Genomic DNA, 27993 nt, shown 5'->3' with positions numbered 1-27993 from the left:
CACAAAACAATATCTGGCTAGCTATATTGGAGAATTTGGTGAAACCAATCACATAATACCTGCCTCCTGGTGGTCTATGCATAAATTCAATCAAAAGCATTTTCACTTAAAAGCATAAGATAATAGATGATAAGAAATATATTTGCCAGAAACCAGCAAAGCTACCATGGACATTTAGAATTCTTAGTTCTGGTTGAGATGAACTCTGAGATAAGAGTTACCACGTGGCAAGATGGGCGGTTAATACATTTTAGAAATAAATAAATAATCTGGACATAGCTGAATTGACTTTGTTCTGATAAGGCACCAGTTGATTGGTCAATACAAATGTAGCCCTGCTGAAATATCCTGTTTCCAGTCTGGGAGCAAAAAGGACCCTTGGAGAAATGCTATGAATATAAACTAGGATGGAATTTCTTTTCCAATAGAATTCAAAAGAGTAATATATATAAGGTTAAGGTTACATTATCTACAGGTCTACTGGTTACATTAACAGAATTTTGCAAGTTTGAGAGTACATCTCTCTCCTGTCACCTTTACAGCCCAAGAAATTAAGAAGGGTCCCTTCTGAGATTTTTGCCATATCCATTTTAGTGCTATGAGCTAAACTGCCTTTTACCGGACTGTTCCTGACTGCAGTTCTCGTCTCTCAAGGTTATTCTCTTATATCATTACATACTGTGACATAAAAGACTGTAATAAATACAATTTTCTATCACCTCCAGATAGAGAGGTTTACAAAATCTAGACTATATTCCAAAATGGTGCATAAAATCAACAGATGTTCTGGAAAGCTGTGTTTAAAATATATGTCATGTCTCAATACATATAAAGTGGATGCTTAGAAAAATATATAAGTTGCATAGAAATACTTTTAAACTACAAGGAAAAAAGACAGACAACATCCCTATGAAAACAGCTGCAAATAATTCAATGGGAGACTTGTCGGAATAAAATGTGAATATATGTGGCACTGCATGGGCCAAGTTTCCAAGTACATTGTATGTGGTACTGAAATGGAACCAGACATATTATACCGACTCTGGGAGCAGGCAGGAAATTAAGGAACAAATATGTGGAGATCACAGTGAATCCACCTTAATGTACTATTTTGCACAACAAAAGTGAGACACTCTGCTTCCTCCAAGCAGCAAGACAAGGCCAATCTCACATGATCTGCTGCTTCATTCTGGTAGAAGTAGCTTCTGAGCATGGACTGTTTTGTATGTTCAGAAATCTACAGAAAGTATGTACTTTGAAATAAATCTCTTCTTATTGGAATTTATGTCTAAATCTTAACTGTTTAATTTTCTATCCGTACAAAAAAGAAAATGTAATCCTGTAAATTACTGCATCTTAAATTTCTTCTATTTTGCTTTATAATGTCCAGATAGTGTTGCTGGCTAGGGATACTGGAAACATATTGGGGACTCGCTTGTTTTTGTCTAAAAGATATTACAAAATTACATCTTAGCATGGAAATAAGGCCTTCCATTGTCTTTACTTAAAGCTTTAATATCTTTAATAAATCTTTAATAAATCTCTATTTGAAATGGGGAAGAATCTTTTGACTGAACAAAGTTCCTGGTCACATTCAAGCAGGGGAGAAGGATATATTTCTCAGGCAAGATTTTTTTCCCTGCAAGAAGCTGATCATAAATGAAATGGTTGATTCTGTTAGAGACACTAAGCTCTCATGAACATGAGATGTGGGACATCAAGGCACTTTATGAAGTCACTTTGGAAAGGTGCTTCACTTAGAGCACTACTTCATGCTTTTGTAAGGGGTAAAATTCTCCAGGCATGTCTTCAGCTGATTTTAGTACTGGAACCACAGGCCAAAGATAAATATTTTTACATACAAAGCCTCTTTTCCCCAAGCTTTCTGTATCTTAATAATCTAATTTAGGAAGGGGAAATGCATTTTATTTTTATTATTATTAAACCAATGGAATCCTTGTTGGAATCTATCAACCTCCTGCCTGCCAGTGGTCTAACCTTTACAAGGAACTATTTTTTTAATGATAAATTAACATAAAAAGATGAGATTAAAATACTTCAGCTTTAACAATTATCCTTTAGTGCACTGCTGAAAAATTATATATTTTTTTAAAAAACTATTCTAATTCATTCTTATCAGGGAAAAATACTTTCAATATAGAAAAGAGAAGAAAGTTTCAGAAAAATCCTGATGGTTAGAGTACAGGATAATTGTGTTTACTGGAATAATACGATTACTAGGAGGGGGTAACCTTGATTTTTTTGGCCATTTGGAGAGATGGGCTGAAGCTACCCTTGCTCCCCCCTTCAGCTATATTTTATGGAAGTCAATATGAAGGAACTTTTCTGGGGTCTTTTCAGAATATCAATGATAGACAACCACAAAGAGTCATGAAGAACAGATAGTAGAAAAGTCACATCCATAAAAACAATATTCCCCATTCACCAGACAATATTACTGGATATAACAGGATAGCCAGGTTTTTTAATTTCCTTTCTCAGATGGAGGAATCAAAGGTTTTATAGCTTAGAAGCAGTGGTGGGATTCAAATATGTGAACAACCGGTTCTCTGTGTGAATGCCACTTGTGGAAGTCCATTCTGGGCCTGGGCAGCAACAAATTAGCTACCGGTTCTGCCGAACTGGTGCAAACTGGCTGAATCCCACCACTGCTTAGAAGGGATACTAACCTTCCATTCCTCCTGTTCCTAAGTAGCTGCCCTGCATGCAGCCAAAGAAGAAATAAGGCTATTGGAAGAGAATCACGATTATGGATGACCCAGCAATCAAATAACTCTCCATTTCTCAAGCACTTTCCCTAATTTTTTATTTGGGGTGGGGAGCACTAGCTCTAGTCTTTGCATGTAGACTTGTTTGATTTTAAAAGCTTCCCCAAATGGATCAAGTTTCAGACAGCTGGTTACAGTTTTGAGATAGCTTACAGATACAATGGACAGTAGCCATCATTGCCTTTCATTTAATATTGCTATGATAACATGGAAAAGAAAATTATGTACACAGCCAAGAGCTCTTGGAAAAAAGGAAAGGATTGAAAATAAAACACAACTGATTACATCTAGTAACTGGGAGCTGCACATATCTAAGATGTGTGTGTCTCTGTCAGATTTTAGATACATCAGAAGTTACTGTGATGATCCTATTTCATATTTTCTGATCTGAATAATTGGCATACAACTCCATCTCTGAATAGCACCTTTATGAGGGTGTGCTTGAAATAAAAGACTTGACAATTTGAACTATCTGATTATTTCTTCTCCAATAATTTACCTTTTCCTAAGTTCTTGGCCTGCCTCTTTATAACTTCATATCAAGATATTATATCATGATATAATTATATTATATCTATCATTTACCTGCAAGTCACAAGGAAACTCCATTAAGGACCAAGTCAAAGTACACATCTAAGCCACACCTGCTGAAAACCTCCTTTCTGTATCACCAGAATGGAGATGAATGAAAACATATAAAAAAAGTTGTATCAGATAAGTCTTCCTGTCCCTTTAGTTCTTTTTCACTTTTGCTAAGGTTTATTTATCTTTCCATCAATCATTAAGTTCAAATAGTGATGATGTGTTATAAAGTGATACAAATATCCATGATAAAACATGAAAAATAATGAAATGATATAGCAGCTGGAATTGTTTCCCTTTAGGATATCCTTGGCTGGAATTAAGGAAGCAAAACAACAACATCCAACAAGAAAGTTGGACAAACTTATATTCTATCTAGTTGTCTCATTTCTTCTTGGCACTTTGTTTAAGCTGATGAAGTTCCTCTGAGACAGTTCTCTCAGGAATCCTACACATAGAAAGGCAACACAGAAGTTCCCTAACTCTTTTATGGTAAGAGAAGACTTACCATAATTATCCATCCTGAAGATGTCCCAAGGGCAAGGCAGCAGCTCCTCCAATTTCTCTTCTCTTTCTTTCTTCAAGATTAAGGTGATTTGAACAGAATAATAACTAAACTAAGTGACTCCACCCTTTGTTTCTGGTTCCTCCTTGAGGAACCAGATAGACAGAGGAAGTCATTTACTCACAATTCAGAACTGTGCACAAGTACGGTAGTTTGGTTATTTCCTGGAAAAAAAATGCAAACCCACAACACTGTTGCTCACATTGCAATGAATGTCTTTGTTAAGAGGAGTCTTGAATCACAGAAATATATTCCTCTCTTAGAAGTGATTCTCACTGTGTTCAACATACTCATTTGTAAGTGTAAACCATTCTATAGTTAAATCTGTCATGCTCAGGAAAACAATGGTAGCAAAATATGAAAAACATCAAATGGTGTGACAATTAAGGAGACTTTTTTGTATTGCTAATTAGACTAAAAACTAACTGTTTTAGATTTTGGGTTACTTCCAGGAAGCCAGAACTAGAAATAAAAGGATGTATTTATGAATACTGGTTCTTTTTGTCAGTTAAAAAGAATCTGGGGCTTTTATGTATAACTTATTTCAGTTTCTTCAGCATGGGCATACTTTTTTTAATCCTGTGTAGCTCATTAAAATTCAATTGTGATAAAATTGTACTGAGCTCATCTCTGCTTCCCCCACTTTGGCTTATATTTGGAGCCACAACTCTGCGTGGCTGTTGTTTTATAATCCCTTTATTCCTCATTCAATGCAAGTCAAATGCATTGGACATTTGCATACTTTGTACACCTCTCCAGTGAAAAGAATTTCAGCTCCACAAATCCACAAGTAAGGAGCCACAGACAGTTCTGACACGTTGACAAATATAAGTGTGTGTATGAAACTGCATGCTACATCTGGCTTCCTTAACAGACCAACATTGATACAGAAACAGAAGACTGTACTGTTTAATTACATATTGTATCTGACATTTCCTCTTCTTTGCACAACTGTGAAGGGAACAAAAGCTCCTATTTTGCATCCGACTCCCTATAGCTGATTCAACGCACCCCTTCCACATTTTTCATTTCATCTTACAAGAGTGTTGTTTAAAGGCCAGTTAAAAGGAGACAGCAGATCAAGAATACTTCTGCTTCTTTTTCACATCTTCCTCAATCAACAAGGGTAAAGTAGGAAGTGCTCAAAAGGCAGCACCATCCTTTATTTCATTTCTTCTGCTTAGAATAATCCAGAGAAGCTGCACCACCAGCTGGAAAGAAAAAAGAAATGCAACAATTATAGTTCAAAGAAACCAAGTTCCCAAATTTTCCATCTTAGGATCTTGTGGCAATGATTAGGAGGACAGTATGTAATAATATGTATTGGATTAATAATAATAATAATAATAATAATAATAATAATAATAATAATAATAATAATAATAATAATAATAATAATAATAGTAATAATAATAATTATAGTAATAGTAATAGTAATAATAGTAATAATAATAGTAATAATAATAATAGTAATAGTAATAATAAGTCATTATTTTGAATTATGCATGTAGTGAGTGCATCTCAAGATGACCTGTTAAGAGTCTCAATTTTGTCTGAATTGATGAGGATATGGACAAGATGGTAGGCCTTCTCTGGGGCCACTACCACACTCTTTAATCCTCAAATTCCAGAGATCCATAAATTTTCTTCCACCTTGGTTTTCAGGAGTTTTTCCAAACAGGCTTTCAACAGGTTTTCAATGCTATCTAGGTTTTTTTGTCTTTCATCTTGGGAAGGAAGGAAGGAAGGAAGGAAGGAAGGAAGGAAGGAAGGAAGGAAGGAAGGAAGGAAGGAAGGAAGGAAGGAAGGAAGGAAGGAATTATTATATAGCACAAAGTAGATGTACTTGTAGAAAGAAAATAGGAAACCTTCTGATGCATATTTTTTTTTTTTGCATTTTCTGTTTAATGTATAACATTACATTTTACTTTTTACCTTTAAATCAGAAATGTAGTGGTCAATTTTGAAAATAATGTTCCTGTCACTAAGAAGACACTATAATCAAGCTTCATGAACATTTATTTTTAATTCCTGTTGTTTATACACAACGAAGAAATGACCATTTTGGTTAAAAAGAAAAAGAAAATCAGGAATCTGTTAGTACCTTTTCAGACTTACAGATCTTATTAAAAGACATAAATTGTCATTAACTATGTGAAATTCTGATTTTTGGCTTCTGTAGATTAACAACAGCTATCTTACAATTTCCTGAATGGTTAAAAAAACAAAGACATTCGGACAAATTGAACAAGCAAACTACTAATAAAATAGCACCATTAAATTTATGGAGCATGACAACAAATCTGCACACAGATACCTGGAAATAAGCAGCATTTAACTCTCTGGGGCTTACGTTTGACTACAGAAATGTTTAACTTGTAAAACATAGTGAGTTTTAACAAAAGATCTTTGGGAAGCTCAAACGTAACTTTTAGCTTTTAATTAAAAATGCAAGCAATCTTAAATAACTCTTATAAGTAAAGCAAAAACAGTTATGTTGATGGAGAAAAAAAAGATAATGCCTTTATTAAGCCAGTACATTGCCACTTAGCTTTTCATTAAAAAATGCAAGCAATCATTTAAATAATTTATAGGTGAAGCAAGAACAGTTATGATGGAGGAAAAAATGACAATAACTTTATTAACCCAACACTTTGTCACTGTCATGCAAATTGCTGAACATAGAGGCACAGAGAGTCAAAAGTGTGTAGCATGGGGGAGGAGAATATATGATTTCTATGAATCTCAACTGGTAAATGAAGAGAACTTATGAAAGCTGAGGAAAAAGTAGACAACCTCTACTTTAGTATTTTCTTTGTTCACTGATTGTTTTAATGGTAATATCACAAATTGTGATGAAATGGGTGGTATTAGCCCCTCTTCTTTTGGCAAAGCACAGAATACTCATGAATTCTGCTGGTGATCCACCAAATGATAGTATCATACTCATCTTAAGAAAAAGTGTGCAGTTTTGTTTAACTGCCTTCCCACTGGCTATTTTTTTAAAGCAAAGAAATTCTAATCATTTAAAATGTCTAAGAATATAGAAAATTATTTCACAAGTGCAGTGCCTCCACAACTGCTTTTAGCAATTTGATTTTTCAGACCCAGTACATTGGAGTCTAGATGGAGCAAGACTCCCTTTTCAGAGCTTGGAGTTTGCCAAGAATTTACACACTGACACGGAGCACAGAAACAGCAAAATATGTAATTTACCACTATCTCCTGTAGACTGTGAAAGAAAAAAAAATTTTTTTGCCTTTTTCCTGGCAATAACATTTAATTTCGACCTTGATCCATAGCAGTCAGTAGGCCAGAAAAAGGGCTGAAGTGGTGTCTGTTTGATAAAAGAGCTAAATAATAGCTAAAATGTGTTGTCTGCTGAGGGTAGACGGAAAGAAAGATTGCAAGACAGAAATTTTTAGAGGGTAAGAGAACTGCAGACTGAAGCATAAGTCACTGGAACAGGAAGACAGATTGAGGGTAATTTAGCAATTTCCTCTTCTGCTGTATAATAATTGTTTTGTTGTTACAATATCCTCTTCTGAAAGGTGAAGAATAGAGCAAAAAGCAGTGTCACTCTCAGACCATCTAAAGATGCAATTCCTTTGCACTTCTGCAGTGGCAAAATTACCTCGATTGTAGTTCTGTAGCCAACACATGATCAAATGATAACCTGCAGTTTTCTTCCATAATTCCTTGGTATAATAAGAGGAAACTGGAATAATTAATCATGTGATAATTTGATGTTAGCAAGGCAGATTCATGGCTAATGAAAGCAGTTATTTAAATGATCAAATGATATAGCTTCAATTATCATATTAATAATTCATTCCCCTAGTTAATATACCCATTTGCCTTTGATGGAATATAGTTCAGGCAGAGGTATATCATCTTTTCTCGGGTGTTCTGTATGATCTAGTCATGCAAACAAGGGCATGTACAGCTACTAAAGAGAGAGGAACTATGAAATTCTCTCTGGGGAAATGGGTGGGACGATAACACAAAAAGGAAGAAGCTGGGTAAAACTGCAGCAATTCAGTGGCTTTCCTTGGTATAAGTCTTCACTCACAATCACATCCCTAACAAAGAGAAATGACAAGGGGTACTCCTGCTAACTCGGTAGACAACTTAGTTCTGTAAAAGTTTTGAAATTTTGGCAGTGGGGGGAAATGACTTTTAAAAATTGTTGATTTCTGGTAACTGCCCGGACAAATTCCTGCAGTGTTCGGAAGTGTTTGCTATTGACTTCTTCCTAGACCTAAGAGAGAATGACTTATCCAAAGTCACCCAACTGGCCTCATGCTGAAGGTGGGACTAGAACTCACAATCTCCCAATTTCTAGTCTGATGCCTTAGTCATTATAGCAAACTGGCTTTCTAAAGTTTTGAATTACAACCTTTACAGTTTATTGCAATCTACCATGTTGGATGGGTCTGATAGGAGGTGAAATTCCAAAATTTAAAAAATATCTATATCTATTGTGTGTGTGTGTGTGTGTGTGTGTGTGTAGGTCTTTGGTTATTCGGGTTTTCTCCTGCGTAAAATTGGAAGTGTCTTGGCGACGTTTCAACGAAGTCACATTTGTCATCTTCAGGCTGGTGTCTTCAGCCTGAAGATGACGAATGTGACTTCATCGAAACGTCGCCAAGACACTTCCAATTTTATGCGGGAGAAAACCCGAATAACCGAAGACCTACATACAAACACCCGCAAAAACCTCAGAAAACAAATATATATATATATATATACACCATTTTTGCATACAAGGCCATAGTTAGTCTTCAGTGGTCTCCTAAAGACCATGGTCCTTCCCTCCACAGCTGGTTAAGAAACGAGGTATGAAAGGGAAATGTGGACTCTGTTTTCTATGGCACATAAAAGGTCAGATACTATATAGCATATGGCTTTTTTCCCTCTATCTCTCTTACTAAATTTTATCGGAAGCAGCTTCTATGGACAAATAAGATATTATGTTTGGTTAATTGACAATAATTACCATGCTAAAGGAAAAGGTTGTGGATATTATTCAGCCTCTTATGGGCATTTTACATAAAAAGAATAAAAGGAACTTGTGACTTATGGTTTTGATTAATAGACAGATTATAGAAAGAGGAATCATATGATGTAACTTTAGACAGTTCAAAATATATTTGCATTATGACTGCATCACTTTGTAACTGCTGTGAAGAATATTGAAAGACACTTTTTTTATACTGTACTTTCTTTTCTATTAATTTTTTTTCTTTGCTTGCCCTTTTCTTTTTTCTTTAATTTCTTTCTTTTGCTTTCTTTATATTAGTTTGTATTAGCTTTTATCTTGTTTAAAAAAATTTATTAAAAATTATGTACATATAAAAATTTGAAAGGTTGTGAATATTATTCTAAATCCTACATATTGTACACAAGAAAAGGCTAGAATGTATGAGACACAATAGCTAAGAAAAAAGACAACTTAGGATATGATTGAAGTCTATAAATTCATATGTGGCCTGCGGATGGTGGGCAGAGAGAATTTGTTTTTTCCATTCTGTCCAAATACCAGAGGCATCCTATAAAAACTTAAGCAGTGCCTGCTGGATGAAATGCTTAGCCCATCTAGTCCAGCAGTCTGTTCTCACAACTGTCAAAAGAAGCCCACTACTCTCCCAGAAGGCAGCCTTCCAAGGCAGTCATGATCCCCTTGACTGCCATGGATTAGTCCAACCCTTTCTATGGAGCCACCCAAGCCTTTAGCCAGCACTACATCTTGTGGCAATGAAAATGACTGATGCAAAAGATTGAATTCATTGCCCAGGAAGTGGTTGTCTCAGCCATCCTATCACCCACATTGAGCCATTCAGGGTATGAGTATCATTCAAGAGAAGTATCAATTGGAAGAACAATATTTGGCTTCAGAGAAGGAATTTGATGAAACATTACATAGGAAATTTGGGAGAAGAACCTAACCCGCTCTTAAATAAGTCTGATTTAAATAGCCCAGCTCTCTATAGTTTTGTAACAGCAACTAAATAAGCATCCACAAATATCATCTGCTCTTATTCTGAATCTGTGATTCAATAGTACCCTCAGCACACCTGACACCATTTTTAGATCTGCCTTCCCCATCACCAAGAACCAGTTTGGTGTAGTGGTTATAGTAGGGGTGTCAAACTCACGACGTCACATGACGTGTCTTGACGTATCATGACTTTTTTTCCATTGCTGGCAATGGGGTGGGCGCAGTTTCGGCATGATGCATCCGGACCGTGGGCCGGCAGTTTGACACCCCTGGGTTAAAGACAGCAGATTAGAAACCAGGAGACTGTGAGTTCTAGTTTGGCCTTAGGCACAAAGCCAGCTGGGTTGACCAGCTGGGTCTTTCAGCCCTAGGAAGAAGAAACTGGCAAGCCATTTCTGAAAAATGCTGCCAAATAAACTATACGAGGCAGTCACCATGACTCAAAACTGACTTGAAGATGCAGTTACTTTCCTCTGTTGCTGCCATGCTACTCACCTCTAAAAAGATGATCAACATCCAATGCTGTACCTGCTTCCTTATTGTCTTCAGAAGCATTTCCCTTATTAGCTGCACCTGGACTGCCTGCCACACACCACACTCCCCGGCACACCACTGCTGTGATCTATTCTGCTTCAAGTAGCTACTGTATATTTTGGGTAACAGTTTACTTTATTTCATCAATTGCACCATTCCTCCTCTACTAACATGTCATCAGTCCAGACTGAAGTTTGGATATCCATAGCTCAGAAGAAGCTACCCTATGTATCACAAAGAGTCCAGTCTTCTCTTACTAGAATGAAATGTCATAACACTTTCATACCTCTCTTGAAGAATTCCCCACCTGAAAAAAGAAAATTAAGTAACAAGTCCAAGAAGACTCACAGCTTTCAGTAGGTGAACCAAGGTGCTATGAAAGACAACAGCAAAATATGAATTTAGCAGAGCCTAAAGGTTAATATAGATCATCAGACTGCCTGCCTGCTTGAAACAAAGGGTTTATACAAGTAGAGGCATACCTGAGGCTTACTAGCAGCTTTGGGACATGCTACAAGAGCCATGATATAAACATTGCTTTTAAATATTTCACACTGCAACAAATACATTTGGTTCCAATTCTCAGCCCTTACTTTAATTCAGTATCTTCAGCTCTTGGACCTCCCCATTTCACAGTTTTTCAGGCCATCTGTCCTGCTTCATCTATAATTTGATAAATTGAATTGCACATCTTTCTTTCAGTGAGTAGGACTTCATATGTTTATTTCTGTAGGTGTTTTATTGCTGCCTTCAGTCATAGATGTGGCATGTCAAGAGTTAAATGGTTAGCATTGTTGAAGGAAAAGTCTTCATCATGGTTCAGTCCAAGCCGGGAATAAACAACATGGCGACTGCTTTAGAAAGAAGGTTGCAGTTTACCGAAGAGGAGAGCCAGACAGAAAGATGGCTCTGGAAGAAAAGAAAGCGAGCACATGTAGGGAGTGGGTTTCATACCTTCTTGAGCCTTTTGTTTGGAGTTGTTCCTGTGGCATGAACTTTGACCTGAGTCTGAGTGTGCCTTTCTGGTATTCTGATGGTGGTGGGTTAATCCTATTATGTCCCAAAGGTCAATCCTGCTTCCCTGGGGCTGGGGCTGATGACTCTTAGATTTTTGGTGTGAGGAATTGTTGATTCTAGGGGTCTTTCTTCCTAATCCCAGCTTCCTGACTCCAATCTTTCTGACAAGATTATCACATCTGCATTTTTGCAGACTTGGTTTCTGTTTGGGACAGAGAGACTTGGGAGCGGGGTTGGTTTCTGCTGAAGCGATGTTATTTTGTGGGATTAATCCCACTTTTGTGTTACCCCTTTCCCCTGGTCTAACCTTTTTGTATGTTTCCCTTTGTCTTATCCTTTTTGACCCTATTCCTTTATTACCTTTATAAAACTCAATAAAATATTTATTTAAAAAAATTCTTTAGGGAAATATATTCTGCCTTTTAAATATTTCCAAAAATATTTCTTTCTCTGGGGGGGGGGCTGACTTCCCACAGCATCTATTGGCCAATATTATAGACATGAATATTATCATGACGTGTAGAGCTGTTCTGCATGCATATCATTATAAAGTATTCACTTTGCTTTATACATTGTGAGGTAAGGAACCAAGAATTCTGCATGTATGAGATTGATTCAAATGTGCAAAAGCATCCAAAACATTTCACAATGTTTTCTGTGAATATTCAAGTCTCTGGAAAAGCAAACAAAATATTCTTAAACATTACTCCTAAAAGGAAGATACCAAAGTCCTCTGTTTACAAAATTAACAATTCCTCAGCAAGGCATCTTCTCTTCAGCTGAAGTAGCTGGAAAGAGAAAAGGCCTTTTTTCTCAAGCCTCTCTCTCTCTACTTCACCTTCTCCATCTGCTGCTCTGGGTAGTGTATGTTGGGGAGAGGATTCAAAGGAACCTTTCTCCCTACTTCCAAAGTGTGGAGTCACAGATAAGAGGAAATGCTGAGCCATCTGGGTTCTGCAAAAAGAGTTCTGCTTTCAAACAGCAAGCATGCTCTTCCCCAGCAAACACTTAAAGCTGCCTGGTAAAGGAAGAGACTAGTGGGAGGGCTGAGAAATATTCTATCTCTTCCGCTTCCTCCCTAACCCACAACCTGCTGTTAATTCAGCTTCAGTTTTGATATATCTATAGAAGACTTTCCACCATCAACATTTGTTGAGCTGCTTCGTTGCTCAAGAGGCTTCCTGAACTCCACAGCACTGCTAGGCCGGAGACATGCAAGCCATCAAATGTGTGGTGGTAGGAGATGGGTATGTATCCTTCATTTGGGGAGCAAGGGAGGGTCTTTTTTTTCCCTCAGCTGCCCTTCTGACAAAATGCCTGCAGTCTTCTTCTTTCTTGATCTCCATCTTTCTTTTAGAGAGAGAGAGAAAAGAGACCATAGGAAGCAGAGGAGGAATTTTGTTTTCTGGGCAATATGGATGGGAAAGTAATGCTTTTATTTTTCAGAAATATGGCATTTTTTTTTAAAAAAAGATTAATTGTGGAATTGCTTATCAAATAAACCATGGCCCCTTTATTTAAGTATTTTAAGGCAGAACCTCCCCAGTCTGCTGCTCTCCAGGTGGGTAATTGGGGTCACAGCTCCCAGAATTTCCAGTCATTTGGATCAGGAGCAAAACCAAGGGAAATCTGATTTAATTACAGTAGTTTCATTTTTGGAGTTAAATGTCGCAAGCCTGAAATAATGTAACTATCTTTCAAACGATTTAAACTGGAGGTACAGGCCTTATATTTGTGGCTTTCTGCCTAGGTTGTAGTTTACTGTACCAGTGATCTTGGTAACTTTTCATGGCTTTTTTTCTTTTGGCTTATGAAACTAGTAAAATATTTTTTCTATGCAACCCTGTAAAACTAAGATGAAGGCAATTTGTTATGAAGCACCTATCACCCAAGAAGATCTATTTGGTGTGATCATCATTTCTAGATGTCATCTGTGGATTAGGGGCCAGGCTCAAAAGCAAACTAGTCTCTAAAGCAGTGTTTCTCAACCTTGACAATTTTAAGGCATGTGGACTTCAATTCCCAGAATTCCACAGCCAGCAATGCTGGCTGTGGAATTCTGGGAGTTGAAATCCACATGCCTTAAAATTGTCAAGGTTGAGAAACACTGCTCTAAAGAATGCCACCTAATACGACTGCTATTGACTCAGAAGCAGACAAGGGGGGAAACCATAAAAGATAGACTCTTTTTTTTAGGATTGCCGTCAGGTTACTTTTAGGATAGAGCTAGAGTCAGTCCCTTTGTCAGCTATAACTCTTTCTCATAGTATCTACTTGATAGAGGAGAGTGGCTATAATTAGATGGCAATGTGATAACTGCACAAGATACAAGAAATCGGCATGAGAGAGAGAGAGAGATTTGTAGAGTGATATGATGTGTAATAATGTGCTGAAAGCATTTGTAGTACCAAAACCTTCATAAACTTCACCTTCTTGCTGATAATATGCTCCTGATGATTCAGCATTTCTTTTTCCATGATTTGGAGTCGGCTAAAAAAAAATAAAATTGCGGTCGCCTGCATATAAAGACTGCTCCTATGTCTATTAACTGAGATGACAAATTCAATTTAGTTTTGGACTTTCTATTAATTGTGCACTGAATTCCCCCCTCAAGCTTCTTGCATTTTGGAGGGTCTTAAGCACAAATCTGTGAAGAATAGCACTACACTCTGGGGGAGAAGGACATTTGCCCTGAATGAAATTCTGCCTGTTCCTTTCATCCTTCACTATTTGCCCTGGGCCAGTACAGATAAAGGGGCTTTTCTAGCTTCTGCATTTCACCAGTACCTTTTCTTTTGCTGTAACCTCAATGAGGAAGTTTCCTTGAAGTGTTTAACACCTGTGGCTTTAAAAAAGAAGCATGCAGAAGTTGAGGGAGGGGTCATATTTCAATGGCTCAGGTTTGAATTTCTCCAGTTGAAAAGGCTAAGTAGTTAATGGGCTCCTGCAAATGAGAATTAGATCAGCCTTTATAAATCAGATCATCAGCAACTCTGCTCATTCAATACTGCAGGGGTGGGGAACTTTGGCCCTTTTATGACTTATGGATTTCAACTCCCAGAATTCCTAAGCTAGCCATGTTTCTAGGAGTTGAAATCCACAAGTCATAAAAGAACCAAGGTTCCCCAATCCTGCTATACTGGCTGGGAATATGAGGAATTATATAGCAAATTCAACTGGAAGGCTTCCAATTGGAATTGGCAATACTGGGCTTGATAGCTCAAAGGCCTGGCATGATGGCTGTATTCACAAGAAACACTAAGGCAATCATATGCCAATCTTGTGTGAGCCCATCTATTTATTTAGATAACAATTCACATAATGTGCATCCATCCATAAAATTGGGTTAAATAAATGTACTTTGTGAACACCAAGTTCTGAATGATATTCTGATGATGAAGTCTCACTACCTAACATTGGTGTTGTCCCTTTTGACTTTACACCAACAGCTCATACACTCAGCAATTAGCTATCTTTGTCTAGGTAGGAGATGATCCTTGGGCATCACTGGTAAATTCTTGATTGGGCCAAATCTTTTTTGCCTTTTCACTCCCACCCCCCCAAGCTACATCATTGCCATGGAATTTTCCATTGGAGTGGTTTCCCTCAAGTATCAGTCATGGGTCCTATTTTGTTTACCTATTATACCCTTCTCTTGGGTTCCCCAATTCATGGTCAATATCATGCAAATATTATGCCTATCAAACTGTCTCACTAGGTTTTCATCCTGAATATTCTCCCATTGCCTAAAGTTGAAACAGAGTCTATTTTGTTTTGACCTACAATAGTTGTCTTTTCCATCCTTTACCATCTTCCTCATTTGATTCCAGAGCTTCAGATTACCTGTTTTCTCCACCTGAAACTTTGGAGTCTTGCTTGATAATAATTGACCCATTTAGTAATTGTATAGCATTAACAGAATATTTTCAAACTTGGGACCTATTTTATCAATGCTTAGAGAAAAGATTTAGGGATTAGGAATTTAATTTGTATTAGTGAATAAGATACTCAGACAACACGTTTTTGTTGAATAATTATTACTGAACTCTGTTAAAATAATAATAACAATAAAAAAAACTTTAAAAAATTATATAGCATATTTTTAGTTACTGGGCATTATTAGGCTGTTGGTGGCTTTATTGATGCTTGCTTCAGTTGCTTCATGCTTGGACTAATGCAGGGGTCTTCAAACTTGGCCCTTTTATGACTTGTGGACTTCAACTCCCAGAATTCCTCAGCCAACATGCCTGGCTGAGGAATTTTGGGAGTTGAAGTCCACAAGTCATAAAAGGGCCAAGTTTGAAGACCCCTGGACTAATGCAATAGGCTTCCAGCAAGTGCTCCCAATGCCTTTCCCTGTCATGTGCTCTTAGTCAAAACAGTAATTTTTGGATTGCTCTGGACCTCTTATGCTTTTCTCATATTTTGCTACACTATATGGCACTTTACTTGCTTCCTATTTGAACCAGACCTGAATTTTAAATACTAGTGTTTGGGGTGGGTTGTTTGTTTGTTTGGTGGGTTGTTGTTTTTTTTGAGCTTGCTGGTCTCAAGCCCTTCAGTATATGCTCTTATCCTATAATCCCAACCATCCTTTCTGTCCCTTTGTGCAAGTCTTTCTTTCTCTTTCACACTCCAATTTGTTATCTGGCATTCTGGGATAGGCCCATCATTCTAAAATCAGTTCCTGCTGTTCCTTCATACAGTATCTGTGAAAGTTTGCATGCTTTCAAAAAGGACTTAAGGGCCTTTTTGATTTGTGGGTTAATGTGGAGTTTACTTATTTGACCTTACTCTTCTGCAATTCCTAGAAATAAGTTAATATTGCAGTTCTTGCTGCCTTGTTCTGGTTATTGAGAAGTCATGGATGGATGGATGGATGGATGGATGGATGGATGGATGGATTGGTAGTAGGATAGTGTAAATATGTCTTGTTGTACAATACCAGGTGGCTGTTTAAATTCTAAATATTTCTTCAGTTGCTCATTGAGCATTTTTGTATTGGATGAAATGTTTATAATTACTGGATTTCCTTGATCGTGCCATGCCTTGGTACAAATGAATATGATTTATTATCATTATTATTACTACTACCACCATTCTCATGCACCATTCTCATGTTCATGTAGGAACAAAATGAGAACATCCTTTTAAAGCTAATTCCAATTATTGGTTAGAACATCTACAAATATTTCAGCTGAATCCCAAGGAGGATTATCTAGATATAAACTCCACAAATGCCATCCTACTGTATTTTTAATTAAGAGAGCTGAGGATGAATATCTTAGAACAGCTTTTCCAATCTGGTGCCTTCCCAAGATGATGCTAAAATCACTTTTGTAATTTCTTAGCAAAGGGCAAGCTGGATGTCTTACAAGATTTTTTTAAACTAATTTTACAGATAGACAGTTCACTAGAAACACATATAGCTCTTCCTTCCAATTCCTATCTAATAGCCATCACAGTACTGTCTAGACTACGGGCTGGTGGGAAATATCTTTGAAGTTACATTTTCCATTGGATCATCCTGTTTGCTCAAACCGTCCAAACAGATACATTCGTGCTCAATTTCACATGCCTTTTTGTGGCCTCAAGTCTGACATCACTTTTTTTAACCAGATTTTTAGAAAGGCCTCTGAACATGGACAACATGTATTCATTGCACAGGATTTAACAAAAGAGTGATTCTGCATACTTGGTCTTAGCATGCCTTTCACAACTATGTGGAAAGTTTATATGAATTGCACAGACCAGCTTTCATCCATCTGATAGCTTCTGAGTATCTTGGACAAAGCTATGATTATCTGAAATAAGCATGCCTGGACTTGATGTAAACTATAGAAACCACATCTCAAGTATGCCAGAGAAGGCTGGCATAAGCAGTCAGGTGACATTTTTTAAAAACTAAAGAATGGATGGGGAAGTGGCAACTTGCTTCCAGTTCCTTCCTGATTTTAATGAGTTTCCTTCGCTACCACCCAAGCAGACTATAAACATGCACTGGTAATCTCTCTGTCTCTGTTTCTTGTATATGTTCTCCTGAAGTTGCCTTCATCTCATTCCTACTCATACTTAAGAGAGATTAAAGTTGTCCTTACCTATATGCTTCATGATTCTATCTCTCTTATTTGACATAAAACCTGGGGAGGTATTTCTCAATCTTGGCAACTTAAAGATGTGTGGAGTTCGCAAAAGCTTCCAGCTAGCATGCTAGGAGCTGAAATCCACACTTCTTAAAGCCACACAAACTGTGTAGTACATGTTAGCCATTACTGAAAATATCTTGTTAGATCAATTGGTCCTCTTCATTACCTATGATTTAAAATGTTCAATTTCTGGATACCATTATAATACTGCCATGGAAATCATTTGACCAGGAACTTCATTCATAAGCAAAGCATCCCTCTAAATCTAATCTTGAAGCATATTTTAAAAAAAGAACTGCATTTATATTTCTTTTCCCCTTTTTTCCCCTCAGAGCTGTAGGTAAAACTTGTCTCCTGATCAGCTACACCACCAATGCATTTCCAGGAGAATATATTCCTACTGTGTGAGTATGGAAATTGTTTAGCTTGAGGTTGTTGGATTTGAAAGAATTAGATCTACTAATATTCCTGTTTGTCAAGGAAATGCAATTTTGCTGTGTAAATAATATCAGCAATAACATAAGATTAAGTTTCCAAGAATCAAGGGCATTCAGCATTGTAATATTCCTAGATGGGAATGTTAAGAAAAACAAATGAATTTGATTAAGAAATTATTTGTACCTATTCTGTCCATTTTGGGGATAAGATGACAGATCAGTCTAAATTAACCTGGTCCTCATCAAATTTCTTAGGATCACAACTTTCAGAAGAGGAGCTGTCACTGCCAATATATCTAGAAAGGGTGATAGCAAAGAGACATAGCTTCATTTGGGATTGCACCCTCAATAGTTTCTTTTTAATATAGAATTTGGCTCCCCATCTTATGAAAAGGATTGGTTTAGTGCCAATTTAATTATATATTATGGGGAACTATTGCTTAAGAAGGTAAAGAACTAAAATATGGTATACAAATATTATTCATCTGATTTGAAATGAGATTGTAAGCATCAGCAGTCACAAAACATCCATTTTCCTAAAGACAGCTTAGAGATGCTAGGTCTTATGGTTTTTCCCAGCTTTCTAGAAGGAGTGGGGGGTATAAAAAACCCAAGATGGCAACCACAAAAATACAATCTGAGCCATGCTCCTTATGTGCGATACACATAAAAAAGGAGCTCAACTTTGATTGCTAAATTGTGCCCACCATCTTGACTTCTTTTGACTTCTTCCCTGTAGACACCCTTACCTTTCAGATTGCTTACTAGCACTCCAGAATATCTTTGTGTTGCACCAAGAGTCCACACATAAAGAAATTACTGAGATCTAACCATTCTCTATTTTCATAGAATGGCTTTGGGACCTAATGCTACTCCAGAAAGTGCCAGTGGGATTTACAGAATCAAAACTTCCCATTTAATATTTACAAAATAAGGTCAAGTGACTCAAAGAGTCTGATGGTGCCACGAGAAATACCTGTTAGCATCCTGGAGAGAACCGTGCTTTTTCTCCTGTATCAGGATTTCGGTCTAGGAAAGAGTAAAATCCCTCTCCCTCTAATGTCACTATAAACCTTGATATCTGTTACAGCTTTGATAACTATTCTGCCAATGTGATGGTTGATAGCAAACCTGTAAACCTGGGATTATGGGATACAGCTGGCCAGGAAGATTATGACCGCTTGAGGCCTCTCTCCTATCCACAGACTGTGAGTCATGTATTTTCTCTGAAGCATTGTCTAATTGTTTAGGGCTATCAGATATGGACTACAAAAATCCAAAAGTTGAGACCACCAGTAGAAGCTGCAAAGAGCCATAGTTCTCCTTATTTAGTGGACAACCATATTTGTTTGTTTGATAGCCTTACTTATCTCTGAAAAGCTTTGTTCAATATTCCTTGTTAGCACACACATGGCAGCTTCTACCTAACCTTAGCTGATTACCCAAAATCAGCTATCCAGGATTAGCATTTTGATGAGATACCATCAAGAAATCATTAGACTGTAGACTACAGTGAAGATTTTTAAAAAGGCATTCTGAAAGAAATCAATGACAATGAGATAGATCCACATCATCACCAGGAGTCAATATTACATTAATGATGTATTATCATATCTGGGCCACCAAAATCCTAATTACATTGGATGGTGGTAGTACAAAATAGTAATGTGATGTAATAGTCATCACAGCCAAAAAAAAACCCATCCCAGAATGTTTAATAGTTTTACCTATCTGATCCAGGACTTTAGAGAGCCTTTCCTCTCACTTTTTAAAGAGGGAAATAAGATTCTTTAAGATTCCTGGATAAAATCCTCAAGCTTCTCTAGCTGATAGTAAGTACTGTACAATATAATATGATATATAACTCTCAGATGGAAAAGGCGATGATGACATGAAGAAAGCATCAAATCAAGATTATTCTGAGTTAATCTTGATTAGATAAACTAGCTAGTATTTTTCAGCCTGTAGACATAGCTGTGAACTTGTTAGGGGTTAGGCATGCCTCATCAAAAGATGGCTAAGATAATATGTTACTTTGTGTTTTTTTAGTATTGCAAATATTGAGTTATTCGTGGAAGAAGTAATTCTGTCATGTCTATATAATAGATCTAGGTTTTGTGTACTGTTCACACTGTTTCTTTGTTTCAAAAGTCCTTTGGTTTCAGTAAAGTATTTCCACAAGATTCAAAATTTCTTAGATGCATCTTTCAAACCAACCAAAATAACTGGGCTTTAGAAATATCCATTAACAATAACAATGGAGCCTACATAGTTGTTGTGAGAGTTGCAGAGATGTTCAGTAAAATGCTTTAAGCACCCGAGCAACAGTGTATATATATATTTGGTACAAAAATGATGACATTTTTTTCCTAGCTGCACCAAACACTCACATGATTTTTTCCCCATGTCTTTGAATTTTCTGCCTACAGGATGTGTTTCTCATCTGCTTCTCTCTGGTCAGCCCTGCATCTTACGAAAACGTTCGTGCTAAGGTGAGATCATCCGGGCTACCGTGTGCAGAGCAAGTGACACTAAGGAAGACTCAATCTTGGTATTGCAGCAGCATGAAAAATATACAGTACAGTGACAGTAAAATATTTGGATCCTTATGTAATGTATAAATTGGATTGATGTCAAAGACTTCATTGAACGTTTTGAATGAAGACACCTAACTTTTCCTATGACTATGTTAGATATTGTCTGGGAATTCTGGTGGTTGAAGTGCAATAAATCTGAAGGATGTATTGGATGAAGGTCCATTAGAAGTTGCATCCTACTCTACAAATAGGATTCAGCAACACTAGAACATAAGGCTAGGTAGACTGCCCAAAGTTCCAGTTTGTCTGGATCCTCCTTGAAAGTATTTAGGGATTAGATGAGCTCTTCATTGTGAATTTGTCTTTTTTATAATCAGAGCTGGGTTTGTTTTCTAATGCCATTACTTTTTCATTAAAAAAAATGTCTGGCTTTTTTAACCCCAGCTTTGTCTCCCAGAACTGCAATTATGAGATGGGCAGCTGTATAAATTGATCAAAAATACTTCAGTGGATGTAACCTAAAGTTACATTTGCTAAATGTTTATAACATTTATACCCCACCACAATCAGAATCAATTCCCTATGGTTCAGCAGCCTCATATTCATCTTGAGATCAACTGCTATTCCAAGATCTATTTCCTGGATTTATTAAAAACATTTATGCCCCACCCATTTATAGTCCTTATTTATAGTCCTTATCTAAGGACTATAAATAAGGACTGATTTATAGTCCTTATCTAAGAAGGTTGCATTGGTGCAAATGCCTGGTATTTCATTTACCAATCACTTGTCCTGCATCACTATGTGTTATTCAGTAAAATCTTGAACTTTCTTTTAGTGGTTCCCTGAAGTACGACATCACTGCCCTAGCACTCCGATGATCCTGGTGGGCACAAAGTTGGATCTCCGGGATGACAAGGATACTATTGAGAAGCTGAAGGAAAAGAAGCTGGCCCCTATTACATACCCACAAGGTCTTGCCCTAGCCAAAGAGATTGGTAAGTGTTGCTACGGGGAGGGGAAAAGTTTGCTAGTTTCATTTATGCCAATTCAGTTGTGGCTACCTATTTCTCTTGAGCCAATCAAATGCAAGAATATTCATTCTTTAGACGAGATTGTCACTTATCTTCTAGCTGTTCTTCTTTCCTTTGGCTTGTTTATTTTGCACTTTCTGCACTTTAGCCTTTAGTGACACTGTAGAAAGTAACTCTGGTGCAATGTGAGGAAACCTGTGGAGATATAAGAGCTAGAAAGCAGCTGAGAAATTAAGAAAGGCAAATGCATATAAATACTGAGCTCACAAACCCTTTTTTTCTTTTCTTTTGATATAACAGTGCACTTTCCCACTATTAACTTGAAGTCCTGTTCATCTCTCCTTGACTTGATAGAAAATATACAACTGTTAAAAATTAGCATTGCCATTCCAATCTCTATCCTGCCTGTTCCCATCTTTTATTTGTTTATTAGATCCCGAAGGTGACCTTTGATGGTACCTGTACAATGGTGTCTGTTTCTATGAAAGAGGGTTTGTCTTCTCTTCCTTAAAGGAGGCTATGATGAACCCTCTTAAGAATCCCAGAAGCATGGGACCATTTTCATCTAGCATTGAAGTAAAGATTACAATTTATTAAATCAACAGGATGATTTAGATAAGGAGAGCAATAATATTTGCTGCATGTTGGGCTAAAATAGCCACAATGCATGATAGATAAGGAAAGAAAGTCCTTCCAAGATAACTCTCACATTAGTTGCTCCAAAGCTCCAAAGAAATGTTAAGTTGAATATTTTGGTCTCCAAAAGAGGGATGCTCAAGTATTTTTGTTGTTGTTGTTCACATTTTAATGAGCCAACCAGTTCTGAACTGTTATGCAAATCAGAAAGCAGTTATCTCTGAAATTTCACACTTTTCCTAATTATGTGATCCAGTGCCGCTTCAGAAAATGCATGCATGAATGTGTATTTTGAGAATTTAGAAAGGAAAAAATGTGGAAGAAAGTCCACTAGGAAATGTGTATCAAAACCACATTTTTCTACATTTAAAAATACGATTATGTGGCCATGTATTTGAAAAACCATGGGCATAAAAAAAAACCCATTTGTTTATTTCTATGAATACACTAGAAAACCTATATGCATGTCTATCAAACCTTGGCAATAGAACTATGCTGGTTTGTGAGCACAGGTACAAATTATCTATGTATAAGGGTTAAGGTGGCATCCGGTTTCTTGCAGAGTTAAGATTAAGATTAGGGCTTTAACTCAAAATATCAGAATGGTGATATTTTCCCCCTCCTCTTCTCAGCTTTCTGTATCCGGAACTTGCCTTCTGTCGCTTGAAATAATGTTGAACCACAACTTCCTTTTCCTGTCCTGTATTCTGGGACACACCAGCAAAAGCTGAAAATCTGCTCTCTTTCTGAAGGATCTTTACCAGGGCATACAGTCATGTTTTCTGGAAAAATAATCTATCTTTCCCTTTTTATTATCTCCCAAGGCCTAAGTAGAAGGTGAGACATAGGCAGAGTGAGAAAAGGGAACGATACAGTATCTTAGATGGTATTTCTGGGGGGGGGGATCTGTTCTTTGGGACAGCAGTTCTCTCTTGCTCTCTTGGGTAACAGATGTCCTGATGGGTGGATTTAAGATTGGTACTCTTCAACAAACTAACAAAATTTGGCTTTTCCTATGATCTGCCCGATAATTTAGAATCTGTGTATGCAGTATCAGAAATAAAGTTTTTATTAATTGATGCTGCACAGCCATTACAGTATTTATTTTCTTATTTATTACATCAAAGACATCTAGTTTTATCACATCAAAATGCAAGCTGTAGAGAAACAGCAAGCAACATTTTTGTGCTCTTGTATTCCTTATGGATACCTGTAGCCATCTGATTGGCTAAGAGATAAAGCATCTGCTTAACATGCAGAATGTCCTTGTTTAGTGTTTGGTCTCACAATTAGTGATGATCAATATTTCAGCCTGAAACCCTGGGCAACCAATTATTGTCAGTGCAAACAATATTGAGGTAGTTTCTTGAATGGTTAGACCAGTGATGGCAAACCTTTTAGAGACTGAGTGTCCCAAAACCACCCCGCCGCCTGCCCCTACCCTGCCCCCGCCTACCCCTGCCCGCCCGCAGGGCCACCTACCATCTCTATGACCCACCACAGCAGTTCACCCAGGCAGGCCTGCAGCATCATGGCGGCCACACCCTCCACCTGCGCCCTGCAGCATCATCTGTGCGCGATGTCCCTGCTGCCTGGGTGCCATGTCCTTGGCTGTGCTGCTCCACGCACACCTGGGGGCAATTCTCCGGGGGGGCTGCTGGTGAGGAGGGGGCACACGTACCCACAGAGAGAGCTCTGAGTGCCGCCTTTGGCACGTGTGCCATAGGTTTGCCACCACTGGGTTAGACTCTACATAAGGCATCTTCCTGCGGCAAGGTTTTGGTCTGATTATGTTAGTCTTTTCTTATATTCTTACATTCCTAAGTAGTTCTGCTGCCCATAGAGATGCTGAACTTGATATTGGGACAAGTGAGGGAATTTTTTTTCATTTCTTCCTCAGACATTTTTTCTCTTTGCAGATGCAGTAAAGTACCTTGAATGTTCAGCACTCACCCAGCGTGGCCTGAAAACAGTGTTTGATGAGGCCATTCGAGCAGTTCTCTGTCCACAACCTACAAAGACAAAGAAAAGGAGGTGCAATATCCTTTAGGGGTAAGTATCAAAAACCTGCTTGTGGTTTCCATCCAGAATGGATCCATACCAGCGTGATTCCCTACCATGGGACTTTAAAATATTAGAAAGTTTATTATGTGCTACTGTTGTGATTTTAACAGGAAGTATACCGTATATTAAAAAAATCAGAATACTCATTGCACACATAATCCACACATCAGCTTTGCCACATGGAACTCTGCAGATGAGTTGCATTACAATTCATTGTGCTAGTCTTACCATCTTTGATCAAGGATTGTCAGTGAAGCAGTGGGTGGTAGTTGACAAACAGAGATGTATCACTGGGTACACACACCTTTTCAAAATTCTCTGTTCAATTTATTCACAGTAAAGTTGATTCAGAAGATTTTTCCAAACCTCTCCAGGGGAGAGGAAACAACTCTGTAAACATCCTCTTAGTAATGACAGTCACACTGCAATTGCAAAAGTCCCAGTGAAGAAATTGTCTTGTGACATATTTCCCCAGGATTTAAATGAAACATGGAATATCAGAGAAGCTGCAACCCATTGGAAAGATGTTTGTATAATAAACAACAAGATATTTATATATGGGCATGCATCCACATTGTCTACCCTTTCATTATATAAATGTAAAAATATTGTGGGAGATTATAGGTATATTTTATGTATAGTGGTTGGTCTAAGCTTTAATGAAATTTATGTTATATTGTGCCCACAAAAGTGTCTCTAAATTCTCTTCTTTGTTCAAAGTTTCCAAAGTCAGTACTTTTTTTTATTAAATCAAATGGAACCAATTGGAGAAAAAGTGCAGGAATATTTCTCTGGTTAGCAGTATGAAAGTGTGTAGAACAAAATGTTTTTGGCAAGAGCAGAATGTATATTTGTGCTTAAGAACAAGAATAGCAGAGAGTGTGGTATATGTAGGTAGTCTGGAGCACAACCCAACACACTGGCATTGGGGGAGGGGATAGATTGGAGCCTTTTCTCTTAGTTCACTCCTCTCATTGATCTATTTGATAGAAATATGAAGGAATTCTACAGCACACTAAAATTCTTCCCATGCTTACTTTTCATAATTGTTTTACCAAATGCCAATGCATCGGTAAAGGTCATGAGCACCAGCTCTATACAAGAAAAATGTTTTCATGCCAAATGTTTTCATGCATACAGCACTGGGTTTGGGATCCAGCTGTTCCAACTTTTCCATGGGTTTTCCCACTGACTCTCCCACCCTCAAATCCCACCCACCTTCTTCCCCTTGGCTAGTATTTTAAGGTGTTTTTTTTTTAGTATACTGCTACCTTATTGTATTGTTCTGGGATTTTTATATTAGCTATATCAAACCCTTAAAACTATTTTTGTACTTCTGCAAACCCTGAGATTTTTCCAAGCCTGATGACAACACTTGTCCTCTTCAGGCAAGTCTTTAGTAAACAGCAGGATATTCACTTCCCTATTCACCCTCAACAACTAATGAAGTCGCCCAAGTGGTTTTATGGGGCTCAAACTATAGAGGGTAAGGTTTCTCAGCAACAATACCACAACTTTGTGATTCAATTGTATAAAAAGCCAGTCCTTGCTGGGTTTCTGGGTTGGTAAATTTTTGCCAAAGGAAGAGGGTTCATCTTTGCACTTTTTTTTTTCAAAACAACAGACCAGTTCCATGATCCAACTGGGCTGTGGAAGTGAGCCTAAGTCTGCCAGTTTCTCTCCTGCCCTAAAGGAAATTTGGATTTTAATGGCTGCCTGCAACTATTTACTGCTTCATAAAGGGTGGAGAATGCAATTCTTTACAGTACTTTTCCCCAAATTGTTTAATCCACCCCCAATGCCCTATCCATCATAACCTTAGCTAAGAACTCTAGGTGTTGAAGTCCACATATGTGAAGGAGCCCTGGGGTGCAGAAGATTGTCATGTAGCTAACAGACTAGAGTAACACAATTTCTCTCCCTCCCTCTCTCTTTTTGTCTCTCTGACATAGAATCTGGATTCTGGCCCTTCAGCCCACAGACCTTTGAAGAGGGGATGAAGAAAGAGAACTTTAGAGGCTGCTGGATTTTTAATCTTGTTTCACTATGAATAGCCCAGTGCTTCCACAACTAGCTATTTGTTTAAAAAATCTGAATGTATGCATTACTTTATTCTTAATAAGGTGCATTACAGTATAAATTCCTTTCTCTCTCTCTCTCTTTCTCTAGACCTAATTTGTGGCTACTGCTTAAAAAAATAAAATGCAGTCATGGCAATATATTCATTAGTAACAGGGAACATACTATGAAAACTTTTCAAAAGGGCTTTGTTTTGCGCATATATTCTTTGCAGGTTCAAACAGTTAATGTCTCCAGTTGATCTGGGCTAGTGGTTTTTTAATCAATAATTTTCATTTTCCTCCTGAATACATTTCCTAAATTTCCCCAGTGCTAGTATGGATGTGTGTATGGGGAGTACATTTTAACTATTGATTTTCTCCTCTTTTTTGTTCTTTTTTTTTTCTTTTTTCTTTTGACTGGTAAACTAGTGCTATAAATGAACTCTTCCCGTATTATACAAAGCAAAGAAATATGTATAATGTCAGGAAATGTTTTAGTTCCCAATGAGAAATCAAAATGGTAATTGAAGGCTTATACTCAGTATTATCCCCATGCTTTATTAACATGTATAAGCCACAAAAGACATTGCTTCTGAATAAGTGCTTTGGAATATTGGAAAAGACTTTGCTAAGTAAAGTGCCAGGTAATACAGTAATGTATAATGTGCTGTATGATCCTTCATGTTTTAAAAAATATTCTTGTACTAAAAAAAATGATGCTTCCTCAGTACTAAAGAGCTTTAGCATGGGAGCACCCTTATTTAAGTTATTCTCCTTCATTACCTACCTGCTCCTATTACTGATCACTGCATTCTAAATGAGACTCAATTAAAATATAATCATAAACCATCTATTCCTATTACCCATAACTTGTATGGGTGCTAATACAGATACACATTTTCAGAGATAGGTTGCTGAGATGCTAGCTGTTCTGCTACTTATTGACCAATCTATCTCATTTGGCAATATTATGAGCACACAACTGATGAAGTTTATTCCTCATAAATACTAAATGAGAATTTAGACTGGATGTCATTACTGAGAAGTAATGTGCCCTTGGTAGATATTATGTTGATTAGACGGCATGATCTCAGTTTTTAGTGCATAAGATGTCATAGTCACAGGTCCATAATTTCATTATTGGGTTTCCCATTCTGTAATGTTCCTGTAGCCCTTTTGAGAGGTAACCTGGACATTTAATTGTTTTGGTGCTACATTTTGTTTTACCAGTAGATCTTCTGGTAGGGCTGGTTGTTTGCCTTTTACTTACTTGCCCAGTGTCTGTTACCCTCAACCCAAACACTCCAAATTGCTTCACTGTCTTCTGTCTTACAGGAAGCTTTTTAATGAGGCTCTGAGCTAAGCCAGGGTGCTTACATGCTGGTAGTGTTACATCAATACTAATTTAGAATTGCAAATATTTGTTCATGGCAGACGTTGCGTGGCAGAAACAATGTGACTCTTGACAATATATAATTACATGGCAACCTACTAGATGCGCAAGAACCACGTGAACATGCCAAAATGAGTGATGTGATTAAGCCTACATTGGATATATCTTTGTGGATTAACAAATGGATACAGCTCCATA

General features: G+C 37.4%; 1 protein-coding gene across 1 annotated transcript; it reads left to right on the top strand.

The window, feature by feature from the left end:
* Positions 1–12587: 12587 nt before the first annotated feature.
* Positions 12588–27058, top strand: RAC2 (Rac family small GTPase 2). Its single transcript, XM_015831945.1, has 7 exons — positions 12588–12735; positions 17967–18038; positions 19162–19279; positions 20501–20563; positions 21447–21606; positions 24198–24330; positions 26295–27058. Exons 1-6 carry the CDS (start codon positions 12701–12703, stop codon positions 24326–24328), a joined length of 579 nt encoding a protein of 192 aa, XP_015687431.1. The 5' UTR covers positions 12588–12700; the 3' UTR covers positions 24329–24330; positions 26295–27058.
* The last annotated feature ends 935 nt before the right edge of the window (positions 27059–27993 follow it).

The sequence above is a fragment of the Protobothrops mucrosquamatus genome, unplaced genomic scaffold, assembly GCF_001527695.2.
Source record: "Protobothrops mucrosquamatus isolate PMUCROS unplaced genomic scaffold, P.Mucros_1.0 scaffold_22, whole genome shotgun sequence".
In the NCBI taxonomy this organism is placed as follows: Eukaryota; Metazoa; Chordata; class Lepidosauria; order Squamata; family Viperidae; genus Protobothrops; species Protobothrops mucrosquamatus.
Note: the sequence above shows the minus strand (reverse complement) of the source record. Positions and strands in the feature narration are given on the sequence as shown.

What these genes read in the sequence shown, in the direction of transcription:
- RAC2 (XM_015831945.1), top strand. Translation starts at nt 12,701, where the DNA reads ATGCAAGCCATCAAATGTGTGGTGGTAGGAGATGG. An exon ending in CTCTCTCCTATCCACAGACT is followed by an intron (nt 19,280 to 20,500) that starts GTGAGTCATGTA and finishes TTCTGCCTACAG; the next exon opens with GATGTGTTTCTCATCTGCTT. An exon ending in TGCCCTAGCCAAAGAGATTG is followed by an intron (nt 21,607 to 24,197) that starts GTAAGTGTTGCT and finishes TTCTCTTTGCAG; the next exon opens with ATGCAGTAAAGTACCTTGAA.